Source organism: Salvelinus fontinalis, chromosome 16 (genome assembly GCF_029448725.1).
Source record: "Salvelinus fontinalis isolate EN_2023a chromosome 16, ASM2944872v1, whole genome shotgun sequence".
NCBI lineage: Eukaryota > Metazoa > Chordata > Actinopteri > Salmoniformes > Salmonidae > Salvelinus > Salvelinus fontinalis.
The window spans coordinates 50,642,800-50,655,810 of record NC_074680.1 but is presented as its reverse complement, the minus strand read 5'-3'; the positions used below and the strand labels follow the sequence as shown (position 1 = coordinate 50,655,810).

Here is a 13,011-nt window from a genome sequence, read left to right as displayed (position 1 = left end):
CAATTCTTCAACCATTCCTGGACCTGTGACCAAAAACGAGCTACATATGGACAATACCAAAATAAATGGTCTAATGACTCTGCCTCCTCACAGCAGAATCTACAGAGCTGGGAAGATTGTATCCCCCATATATATAACATTCTATTAGTTGCAAGAATTTTGTACAATAATTTAAATTGAAAAATTCGAAGTTTTGAATCCGGCGTTGTTTTGCGTATCAATTCATAAACCATGTGCCATGGAATGGGTACATCGAAAATCTCTTCCCAACTATTTTGCAATTTATATGGCACAGCTGTAAGTTTTTTGGTCCTTAAATGAAATTGGTATATGTTTTTATTTATCACACTTTTCTTTAACCATTTATGTTCTTTAATATAAGGCCGACATACAAGTTCCTTACTTTTATCCCCTTCCACCTGCCTCTTCCATTTTTGTGGTAATGCCGCAATTAATTGGTTGTAATTTTGGGTAGAGCAGACATTTCCATATGTCTGTGTTAGCTGCATGTGTGACATTACTCCACCAGTCCTATTTATGATATCATTCACAAAAATTATACATTTTTTAAACATTTCTTCGATAAATACAGTTTTTTTTATCAATTACTATATTTGAATTTAACCACAAGATTTGTTGTACTATTTGTTCCGTCCTTTCAGGTGGATTAAACTGAAATTGCAACCAACTTTCTAAGGCTTGTTTAAAAAATAAAAATATTTTGGAAATTATTTCCTTTTCAAGCAACCGAAAGTGAGCAGGTGTAATCTGAATAAAGGGAAAAAGGCCCTTCTTGAACATAGGATGAGACATTCGTACCAATCTACTAGAGAACCAGTTTGGATTTAAGTATAACTTTTGTATGACTGATGCCTTTAGTGAGAGGTCTAATGCTTTAATATTTAATAATTTCTGCCCTCCGAATTCATATTCGTTATATAAATAGGCCCTTTTAATTTTATCTGGCTTGCCGTTCCAAATAAAATTGAATATTTTTTGTTCATATAATTTAAAAAGCAGGTCACTAGGTGTAGGCAAAACCATAAGCAAATAGGTAAACTGTGATATGATTAAAGAGTTAATCAGGGTGATTTTCCCACAAATAGACAGGTATTTTCCTTTCCATGGTAGCAAGATCTTATCTATTTTTGCTAACTTTCTATAAAAATTTATTGGAGTGAGATCATTTCTTTCTTTTGGGATTTGTATACCGAGTATGTCCACATCACCGTCAGACCATTTAATTGGTAAACTACATGGCAATGTAAAATGTGTATTTTTTAGTGATCCAATACGTAATATGGTACATTTATCATAATTTGGTTTTAATCCAGAGAGGATAGCAAATGTATCTAGATCCTCTAAGAGGCCGTGGAGAGTTTCTAGTTGTGGTTTTAAAAGAAAACATGAATCATCAGCGTACAATGACACCTTAGTTTTTAGGCCCTGGATTTCTAATCCCTTAATATTAATGTTTGATCTAATTTTAACAGCTAACATTTCGATGGCAATAATAAATAGATATGCCGATAGTGGACAACCTTGTTTTACTCCTCTAGATAGTTTAAAACTTTCTGAGATGTAGCCATTATTTACTATTTTACACCTAGGGTTACTATACATAATTTTTACCCATTTTATAAGAGATTCCCCAAAATTGAAATATTCTAGGCATTTATATATAAACTCCAGTCGTACTTTATCAAAAGCCTTTTCAAAATCAGCTATGAAAACCAGGCCTGGTGTCCCCGATATTTCATAGTGTTCCATTGTTTCCAGTACTTGCCTTATATTATCTCCAATGTATCGTCCATGTAAAAAACCTGTCTGATTAGGATGAATAATATCTGACAAAACTTTTTTTATTCTATGCGCCAAGCATTTTGATAGGATTTTTGCATCACAAAACTGAAGTGTAAGAGGTCTCCAATTTTTTAAATGGACTGGATCTTTATATATACCACTTGGGTCCTGTTTCAGTAATAATGATATCACACCTTCTTGTTGCGTGTCTGATAATCTATCATTTATATAGGAGTGGTTAAAACAAGCTAATAATGGTCCTTTGAGTATATCAAAAAAATGTTTGTATACTTCCACTGGTATGCCATCCAGTCCTGGAGTTTTCCCATCCTTAAAGGCCCCAATTGCATCAAGTAGTTCCTCCTCTGTAATTAGGCCTTCACATGAGTCTTTCTGTACAGATGTTAATTTTACATTATTATTAGGGAAAAAATCCATACAATTAGTTTCAGTTAGTGGAGATGGAGGAGCCTGAAACGAAAATATATTCTTAAAGTACTTTACTTCCTCTTTCAAAATATCATTTGGTGAATCATGCGTGACTCCATCATTTGTAACAAGTTTTAATACGTTTTTTTTGGTAGCATTTCTATATTGACGATTGAAAAAGAATTTGGTGCATTTTTCCCCATATTCCATCCAGTTCGCTTTATTTTTGTAATATATTACACTGGATCTCTCTTGAATAAGTTCCTCCATTTCTTTTTGTTTTTCCTCTAACTTATTCTGTGCCTCTATAATACCGTTTTTATTGTTATCTAACTGTACTGTTAGTCCTTCAATTTCCTTTGTTAATATGGACTCTTTTGATCGAAATTGCTTTTGTTTTATAGATGAGTACTGAATTGCATGGCCTCTAAATGCACACTTAAAAGTGTCCCATACAATATGGGGATCTGCTGTACCTATGTTATTTCTAAAAAAGTCAGTTATAAATTCTTCTGTCCTAGTTCTAAACAATTTATCATCTAGTAGGCTTTGATTAAATTTCCAATATCCTCGCCCACGTGGAAATTCTGTAAGAGTAATATATATGCCAATTATGTGATGGTCCGACCGCATTCTGTCCCCTATCAAACACTTTTTAACTTTTGGTGCCAGAGTGAATGATATAAGAAAGTAGTCAAGGCGACTAGCTTGATTAAGCCTCCGCCATGTATATCTCACTAGGTCAGGGTATTTAAGTCTCCATATATCCACTAATTCCAATACATCCATGACATTCCTGATTTCCTTAAGTGCCTGAGGGTGATAGTTTGTAGTGTGATTTCCTTTCCGGTCCATAGAGGTATTTAAGACCGTATTAAAATCTCCCACTATAATAATAGAGTCTAGTGTTGCTTGTAGAGTTGATACATTCTTATATATATTGTCAAAGAAGCTTGGATCATCATTATTCGGACCGTATAGGTTAATAAGCCATATATGTTTATTGTCCAATAACATATTTAAAATAATCCATCTACCTTGAGGATCTGTTTGGACAAGTTGCACATTTGGATCAAAGTTATTTTTAATTAAAACCATCACCCCTTTTGAATTTCTTTGCCCATGGGAGAAATATATTTTTCCCCCCCAGTTCTTTTTCCACAAAACTTCATCTAAAACTGTCGAATGGGTTTCCTGTAAACAGTAGATATTATAATCCTTCTCTTTTAGCCAGGTAAATACTGATCGTCTTTTCTTATTATCTGCTAAGCCATTACAATTGTAACTGGCTATACTTATTTCACCACTTACCATAATGAGACACACCTTTCAATTATTTTTATCAAAATATATGTTTGTAAACGTCCTATTAAAAAGTAACATAATGATTGAGTGTCTATATAGTTGTACCATGACATTTGCATCTCCACTAAGCAAACCTCCAATTGGTCCCCACTATTCCACCCGCCAAAAGCCCCCATCTCGAGTTGGGTTGTCATCCCAATGCCCGGCAGACCACCCCCGACCCCCCGCATCGCACAGCCCCGGACCGACTGGGATCCATCCTTCGAAAAGTGCACATAGCACCATCCACCGAACCGAAGCAGATCCATTGCCAAATGCATTTCCATCGCCCTCACCTCGATTTTTATTACATATTGCTGTGGATCATCCTCTATAGTCCCTAACATCTTTTACTTCTTCCTTCGCAACAGTTGTGGGATACACACATACACCCACACACATTCAGCCTTTACCCCCACACAACCATAAGCTCACCCTCTCAACAATTGCACCATCCCAGAGCCCAACTCAAGATGGGTCATGATTTACAAATGTACTTGCAGTTGCAGCTGCATGAGAAGGCCTGCAAGACCGCGCAAAAAATGAGCATAAAAGTAGAGATTTATTTACCATTGTCACATCCTAGATGATGGAGGTCAAATGTACACCTTCTTCCTGAAACACCCACAATACGGTCATCCATTTTGACCATGTTCCCAAGCATCTCCATGCAGTCCGATTGGTTTCGTGCCACCAGGGCCACAATAATATACCCCCTCTCTGAATGTCCGAGTGTGACCCCCTCCCCATGGGTTACTGCAGCTAGTGTTGCCAGCACTGCCACTGCCTGGGTGGGGGCACCCCACCGGAATCCCCACCGGCTAGGTACAAGGTCGTCAAGGTTCTCATTAGCAGCTTTGAGAATTTCCTTGTTTATTATGCTCTCCCTTTAGGGGGCTTTGGCTTTGCAGGACCAACCCTGCCAAGCAGGCTCAGAATCTTGAGGGGGCAGTGCTGCTCATGGTCCCTGTCCTCATTTTGGCTGCATACAGACCGTTTACAGCATGCACATAAAACAGTTAGGGACTTCTCCTTAGTATCTGGGCCATTCATGTGGGTGTCTAGGGTATAGGGCCATGGACCGTACCATTAAAATAGGATAATAAATAATTAGATATAATTTATTTTAAAAATGTAGTTCCCCATGATAGGACAATAAATAAATAAGACGTATAAATCATTATAAAAGTATATCCATCATCTGAACAACATTGAAAGCCCTCTCATACCCGGCCCACAGCAATACACTGGCTCTAGGATATGCAACTATTTCATTACTCACTCACTCAACTTTCCAAACATAACAAATAAAAATAAACACACACCACACCATCCACACATACTGTGCCTTCTGTTTACTTAGTTTTTTATCTTCACTATGCAGAAATAGTGCTTGTGTTCAATTAGTTATATGGGAAGATTTATAGAAAAGCTATATTTTGTATTGTTACAATCAGTAACCGGGCTTGAATTGTGTTTATTTTCCTCATCTATGAGAACTTCGTAATTTTTAAAATAACCATGGAGTAATCTTTGTGTCTCTGAACAACTGGTTATCAATATATAGTTTATCCACGAGGAGAGCTACTCGTTTCGCTTTTAATCTATTTTCTTTGAAAATTGGATACAGAACTTTGCGCCGTTCTGCAATTTCTTTCGGAAACTGATCATTCATGCCAATTTTGGTCCCAGCAAGTCTTTTACCCAGGCTTTTAACCATTATTTTATCTTTAAATGAAGCAAATTTGGCAACGATTGGGCGTTCGTACCTCTGCCCTCTCTGTCCGAGGCGGTGTACACGTTCAAGTTGGATCTTATCGATAACTTCGCGTGGAATCTGAAGCGCTGCAAAAAGGAACTCTCTAACTACAGATTCAGGAACCTCTCCTTCTTTCTCTTGGATACCTGTAAGTACCAAATTCTCTCTCATGGATCTAGTTTGTATGTCCAGTAAGCATTCCTTCAGAACGTTGTTCTCCTTTTTAAATTCATTCATTTCGGTTTCAATCTTATTGACCGTCACTTTTAGCGCGTGTGTTTCCTTCTCCAATGTCGCAGCTTTTTCATCACTCATCTCTAGGCTTGCCTTCAAGTCTTTTATATCTTTACTAACTAATTCAAGTATACCCAGTTTGTCATTTATTGATTTTAACAGATCGGTTTCGACCTTTACCATTGCTGGTGTTGAGAATATTAGATCCTCCGTGTCGGTTGAGGAGTCACGTTTTCGTTTTTGATTCGGTTCCCCTGTCTTATTCTCCATCATGTTTGGGTGTTGCTTGTTTTCGTAATATTTGTCGATAAATGTCTCTAGTCTTAGGATTTGTTTTGTGTTATTATCCAGATTGAAGGTTATCACTCACCAGATTATTTAGTGCTAATATTTTAGTCTAATTTAGCAGATATTTCGAATATTATGTTTTATCTTGAGGTGCTCTACATAACTTCGTTCAGTCCGCCATTACCTTTACGTCCGCCGTCTACGTCCTCCGCTAGTTTATTACTTGCTTGCGAAACTGCCTCTTACTACATAGTTAGCTGTACAACCGTAGTTGAGAGGTAAATCTACTGACCCATCAGAGTGAACTGGTGGTTGATGAGCTCCAGCCAGGCCACGTCAGTGTCGTTGAGGTCGTATTGACACGTCCCCTCAGCCAGGGTCTGGATGTCCACGTACCCCAGCGCCTCCGAACCCCCAGAACGGATCCACTTCTTGGGCTTCAAGAACATCACCTCTGTCCCCTTCTCAGCCACCACCCTAAGGAGCCGAGATAGATATTAGGCCCGGGACGATACCAGTTTCCCCATACTCGTTGGTATTGTGGCAAGGAAACAAAACTCAGATTTATCATCACAGCCCTATTGGATATTAGAAACAACAAGTTGGTCTGAAATTCAAGAGCCCCACAATGCCTACTCCACCAAGGTTTTCCAGCACCACAATGCCTACTCCACCCATGCTCTACCAAGGTTTTACAGCACCACAATGCCTACTCCACCCATGCTCCACCAAGGTTTTACAGCACCACAATGCCTACTCCACCCATGCTCTACCAAGGTTTTCCAGCACCACAATGCCTACTCCACCCATGCTCCACCAAGGTTTTATACAATGCCTACTCCACCCATGCTCCACCAAGGTTTTCCAGCACCACAATGCCTATCCACCCGTGCTCTACCAAGGTTTTACAGCACCACAATGTCTACTCCACCCATGCTCTACCAAGGTTTTCCAGCACCACAATGCCTACTCCACCCATGCTCCACCAAGGTTTTCCAGCACCACAATGCCTACTCCACCCATGCTCCACCAAGGTTTTACAGCACCACAATGCCTACTCCACCCATGCTCCACCAAGGTTTTACAGCACCACAATGCCTACTCCACCAAGGTTTTCCAGCACCACAATGCCTACTCCACCCATGCTCCACCAAGGTTTTACAGCACCACAATGCCTACTCCACCCATGCTCTACCAAGGTTTTACAGCACCACAATGCCTACTCCACCCATGCTCCACCAAGGTTTTACAGCACCACAATGCCTACTCCACCCATGCTCCACCAAGGTTTTCCAGCACCACAATGCCTACTCCACCCATGCTCCACCAAGGTTTTACAGCACCACAATGCCTACTCCACCCATGCTCCACCAAGGTTTTACAGCACCACAATGCCTACTCCACCCATGCTCCACCAAGGTTTTACAGCACCACAATGCCTACTCCACCCATGCTCCACCAAGGGTTTCCAGCTCACAGCTTTGACCTACTACAGTAGCTATGTTGGTATTGTACTTCAGACTGTGTAGACAGGTTGCTTAGGATTCAAACCTCAAACAGGCTGATTTATACTGTTAGAGGTATTCCACAATAATATGATTTATACTGTTAGAGGTATTCCACAATAATGTGATTTATACTGTTAGAGGTATTCTACAATAATATGATTTATACCGTTAGAGGTATTCCACAATAATATGATTTATACCGTTAGAGGTATTCCACAATAATATGATTTATACCGTTAGAGGTATTCCACAATAATATGATTTATACCATTAGAGGTATTCTACAATAATATGATTTATACTGTTAGAGGTATTCCACAATAATATGATTTATACTGCACATACACAGAGAGACAGCCACAGATGTAGGCTACATGTCCTACCAGGCTACAGGCTGAGGGATGGTGTTTAGGCTACATGTCCTACAGGCTGAGGGATGGTGTTTAGGCTACATGTCCTACAGGCTGAGAGATGGTGTTTAGGCTACATGTCCTACTGGGCTACAGGCTGAGGGATGGTGTTTAGGCTACATGTCCTACCGGGCTACAGGCTGAGGGATGGTGTTTAGGTTACATGTCCTACTGGGCTACAGGCTGAGGGATGGTGTTTAGGCTACATGTCCTACTGGGCTACAGGCTGAGGGATGGTGTTTAGGCTACATGTCCTACAGGCTGAGGGATGGTGTTTAGGCTACATGTCCTACAGGCTGAGGGATGGTGTTTAGGCTACATGTCCTACCGGGCTACAGGCTGAGGGATGGTGTTTAGGCTACATGTCCTACCGGGCTACAGGCTGAGGGATGGTGTTTAGGCTACATGTCCTACTGGGCTACCGGCTGAGGGATGGTGTTTAGGCTACATGTCCTACTGGGCTACAGGCTGAGGGATGGTGTTTAGGCTACATGTCCTACTGGGCTACAGGCTGAGGGATGGGGTTTAGGCTACATGTCCTACAGGCTACAGGCTGAGGGATGGTGTTTAGGCTACATGTCCTACTGGGCTACCGGCTGAGGGATGGTGTTTAGGCTACATGTCCTACTGGGCTACCGGCTGAGGGATGGTGTTTAGGCTACATGTCCTACTGGGCTACAGGCTGAGGGATGGTGTTTAGGCTACATGTCCTACTGGGCTACAGGCTGAGGGATGGGGTTTAGGCTACATGTCCTACAGGCTACAGGCTGAGGGATGGTGTTTAGGCTACATGTCCTACTGGGCTACAGGCTGAGGGATGGTGTTTAGGCTACATGTCCTACAGGCTACAGGCTGAAGGATGGTGTTTAGGCTACATGTCCTACAGGCTACAGGCTGAGGGATGGGGTTTAGGCTACATATCCTACTGGGCTGAGGGATGGTGTTTAGGCTACATGTCCTACTGGGCTACAGGCTGAGGGATGGTGTTTAGGCTACATGTTCTACTGGGCTACTGGGCTGAGGGATGGTGTTTAGGCTACATGTCCTACTGGGCTACAGGCTGAGGGATGGTGTTTAGGCTACATGTCCTACTGGGCTACAGGCTGAGGGATGGTGTTTAGGCTACATGTCCTACAGGCTACAGGCTGAGGGATGGTGTTTAGGCTACATGTCCTACAGGCTACAGGCTGAGGGATGGTGTTTAGGCTACATGTCCTACAGGCTACAGGCTGAGGGAAGGTGTTTAGGCTACATGTCCTACTGGGCTACAGGCTGAGGGATGGTGTTTAGGCTACATGTCCTACTGGGCTACAGGCTGAGGGATGGTGTTTAGGCTACATGTCCTACTGGGCTACAGGCTGAGGGATGGTGTTTAGGCTACATGTTCTACCGGGCTACAGGCTGAGAGATGGTGTTTAGGCTACATGTCCTACCGGGCTACAGGCTGAGGGATGGTGTTTAGGCTACATGTCCTACAGGCTGAGGGATGGTGTTTAGGCTACATGTCCTACCAGGCTACAGGCTGAGGGATGGTGTTTAGGCTACATGTCCTACCGGGCTACCGGCTGAGGGATGGTGTTTAGGCTACATGTCCTACAGGCTGAGGGATGGTGTTTAGGCTACATGTCCTACAGGCTGAGGGATGGTGTTTAGGCTACATGTCCTACTGGGCTACAGGCTGAGGGATGGTGTTTAGGCTACATGTCCTACAGGCTGAGGGATGGGGTTTAGGCTACATGTCCTACTGGGCTACAGGCTGAGGGATGGTGTTTAGGCTACATGTCCTACAGGCTACAGGCTGAGGGATGGTGTTTAGGCTACATGTCCTACAGGCTGAGGGATGGTGTTTAGGCTACATGTTCTACCGGGCTACAGGCTGAGGGATGGTGTTTAGGCTACATGTCCTACTGGGCTACAGGCTGAGGGATGGTGTTTAGGCTACATGTTCTACCGGGCTACCGGCTGAGGGATGGGGTTTAGGCTACATGTCCTACCGGGCTACAGGCTGAGGGATGGGGTTTAGGCTACATGTTCTACTGGGCTACCGGCTGAGGGATGGGGTTTAGGCTACAGGTCCTACAGGCTGAGGGATGGTGTTTAGGCTACATGTCCTACTGGGCTACAGGCTGAGGGATGGTGTTTAGGCTACATGTCCTACCGGGCTACAGGCTGAGGGATGGTGTTTAGGCTACAGGCTGAGGGATGGGGTTTAGGCTACATGTCCTACCGGGCTACAGACTGAGAGATGGTGTTTAGGCTACATGTCCTACTGGGCTACAGGCTGAGGGATGGTGTTTAGGCTACATGTCCTACTGGGCTACAGTCTGAGGGATGGGGTTTAGGCTACATGTCCTACAGGCTGAGGGATGGGGTTTAGGCTACATGTCCTACAGGCTGAGGGATGGTGTTTAGGCTACATGTCCTACAGGCTACAGGCTGAGGGATGGTGTTTAGGCTACATGTCCTACAGGCTGAGGGATGGTGTTTAGGCTACATGTTCTACCGGGCTACAGGCTGAGGGATGGTGTTTAGGCTACATGTCCTACTGGGCTACAGGCTGAGGGATGGTGTTTAGGCTACATGTTCTACTGGGCTACAGGCTGAGGGATGGTGTTTAGGCTACATGTTCTACCAGGCTACAGGCTGAGAGATGGTGTTTAGGCTACATGTTCTACTGGGCTACCGGCTGAGGTTTAGGCTACATGTCCTACCGGGCTACAGGCTGAGGGATGTTGTTTAGGCTACATGTTCTACTGGGCTACAGGCTGAGGGATGGTGTTTAGGCTACATGTCCTACTGGGCTACAGGCTGAGGGATGGTGTTTAGGCTACATGTTCTACTGGGCTACAGGCTGAGGGATGGTGTTTAGGCTACATGTTCTATCCAGGCTACAGGCTGAGAGATGGTGTTTAGGCTACATGTTCTACTGGGCTACAGGCTGAGGTTTAGGCTACATGTCCTACCAGGCTACAGGCTGAGGGATGGTGTTTAGGCTACAGGCTGAGGGATGGGGTTTAGGCTACATGTCCTACCGGCTGAGGGATGGTGTTTAGGCTACATGTCCTACTGGGCGGCAGGCTGAGAGATGGGGTTTAGGCTACATGTCCTACCGGCTGAGGGATGGGGTTTAGGCTACATGTCCTACCGGGCTACAGGCTGAGGGATGGGGTTTAGGCTACATGTCCTACCGGCTGAGGGATGGTGTTTAGGCTACATGTCCTACAGGCTGAGGGATGGGGTTTAGGCTACATGTTCTACTGGGCTACCGGCTGAGGGATGGGGTTTAGGCTACATGTCCTACCGGCTGAGGGATGGTGTTTAGGCTACACGTCCTACTGGGCGGCAGGCTGAGAGATGGTGTTTAGGCTACATGTCCTACTGGGCTACAGGCTGAGGGATGGTGTTTAGGCTACATGTCCTACTGGGCTACAGGCTGAGGGATGGTGTTTAGGCTACATGTCCTACTGGGCTACAGGCTGAGGGATGGTGTTTAGGCTACATGTCCTACTGGGCTACAGGATGGGGTTTAGGCTACATGTCCTACTGGGCTACAGGCTGAGGGATGGTGTTTAGGCTACATGTCCTACTGGGCTACCAGCTGAGGGATGGGGTTTAGGCTAAATGTCCTACCGGGCTACAGGCTGAGGGATGGTGTTTAGGCTACATGTCCTACTGGGCTACCGGCTGAGGGATGGGGTTTAGGCTACATGTCCTACTGGGCTACCGGCTGAGGGATGGGGTTTAGGCTACATGTCCTACTGGGCTACCGGCTGAGGGATGGGGTTTAGGCTACATGTCCTACTGGGCTACCGGCTGAGGGATGGGGTTTAGGCTACATGTCCTACCGGGCTACAGGCTGAGGGATGGTGTTTAGGCTACATGTCCTACAGGCTGAGGGATGGGGTTTAGGCTACATGTTCTACTGGGCTACAGGCTGAGGGATGGTGTTTAGGCTACATGTCCTACTGGGCTACAGGCTGAGGGATGGTGTTTAGGCTACATGTCCTACAGGCTGAGGGATGGTGTTTAGGCTACATGTCCTACCGGCTGAGGGATGGGGTTTAGGCTACATGTCCTAGAGGCTGAGGGATGGGGTTTAGGCTACATGTCCTACTGGGCTACAGTCTGAGAGATGGGGTTTAGGCTACATGTCCTACTGGGCTGAGGGATGGGGTTTAGGCTACATGTCCTACAGGCTACAGGCTGAGGGAGGGTGTTTAGGCTACATGTCCTACAGGCTACAGGCTGAGGGATGGTGTTTAGGCTACATGTCCTACCAGGCTGAGGGATGGGGTTTAGGCTACATGTTCTACTGGGCTACAGGCTGAGGGATGGGGTTTAGGCTACATGTCCTACCGGCTGAGGGATGGGGTTTAGGCTACATGTCCTACTGGGCTACCGGCTGAGGGATGGGGTTTAGGCTACATGTCCTACTGGGCTACAGGCTGAGGGATGGGGTTTAGGCTACATGTCCTACAGGCTACAGGCTGAGGGATGGTGTTTAGGCTACATGTCCTACTGGGCTACAGGCTGAGGGATGGTGTTTAGGCTACATGTCCTACAGGCTACAGGCTGAAGGATGGTGTTTAGGCTACATGTCCTACAGGCTACAGGCTGAGGGATGGGGTTTAGGCTACATGTCCTACTGGGCTGAGGGATGGTGTTTAGGCTACATGTCCTACTGGGCTACAGGCTGAGGGATGGTGTTTAGGCTACATGTTCTACTGGGCTACTGGGCTGAGGGATGGTGTTTAGGCTACATGTTCTACTGGGCTACTGGGCTGAGGGATGGTGTTTAGGCTACATGTCCTACTGGGCTACAGGCTGAGGGATGGTGTTAGGGCTACATGTCCTACTGGGCTACAGGCTGAGGGATGGTGTTTAGGCTACATGTCCTACAGGCTACAGGCTGAGGGATGGTGTTTAGGCTACATGTCCTACAGGCTACAGGCTGAGGGATGGTGTTTAGGCTACATGTCCTACTGGGCTACAGGCTGAGGGATGGTGTTTAGGCTACATGTTCTACTGGGCTACAGGCTGAGGGATGGTGTTTAGGCTACATGTCCTACTGGGCTACAGGCTGAGGGATGGTGTTTAGGCTACATGTCCTACTGGGCTACAGGCTGAGGGATGGTGTTTAGGCTACATGTTCTACCGGGCTACAGGCTGAGAGATGGTGTTTAGGCTACATGTCCTACCGGGCTACAGGCTGAGGGATGGTGTTTAGGCTACATGT

General features: G+C 45.0%; 1 protein-coding gene across 6 annotated transcripts in view; it reads right to left on the bottom strand.

The window, feature by feature from the left end:
- The window catches only part of jade1 (jade family PHD finger 1), a 40,191-nt gene that overhangs the window by 17,163 nt on the left and 10,017 nt on the right, over nucleotides 1–13,011 (bottom strand). For all 6 annotated transcript variants that reach the window (XM_055865671.1, XM_055865672.1, XM_055865668.1 and 3 more), the window contains one exon: nucleotides 6,150–6,334. In XM_055865671.1, coding sequence (XP_055721646.1) covers nucleotides 6,150–6,334 — 185 coding nt within the window. The remainder of the gene's footprint in view (nucleotides 1–6,149; nucleotides 6,335–13,011) is intronic.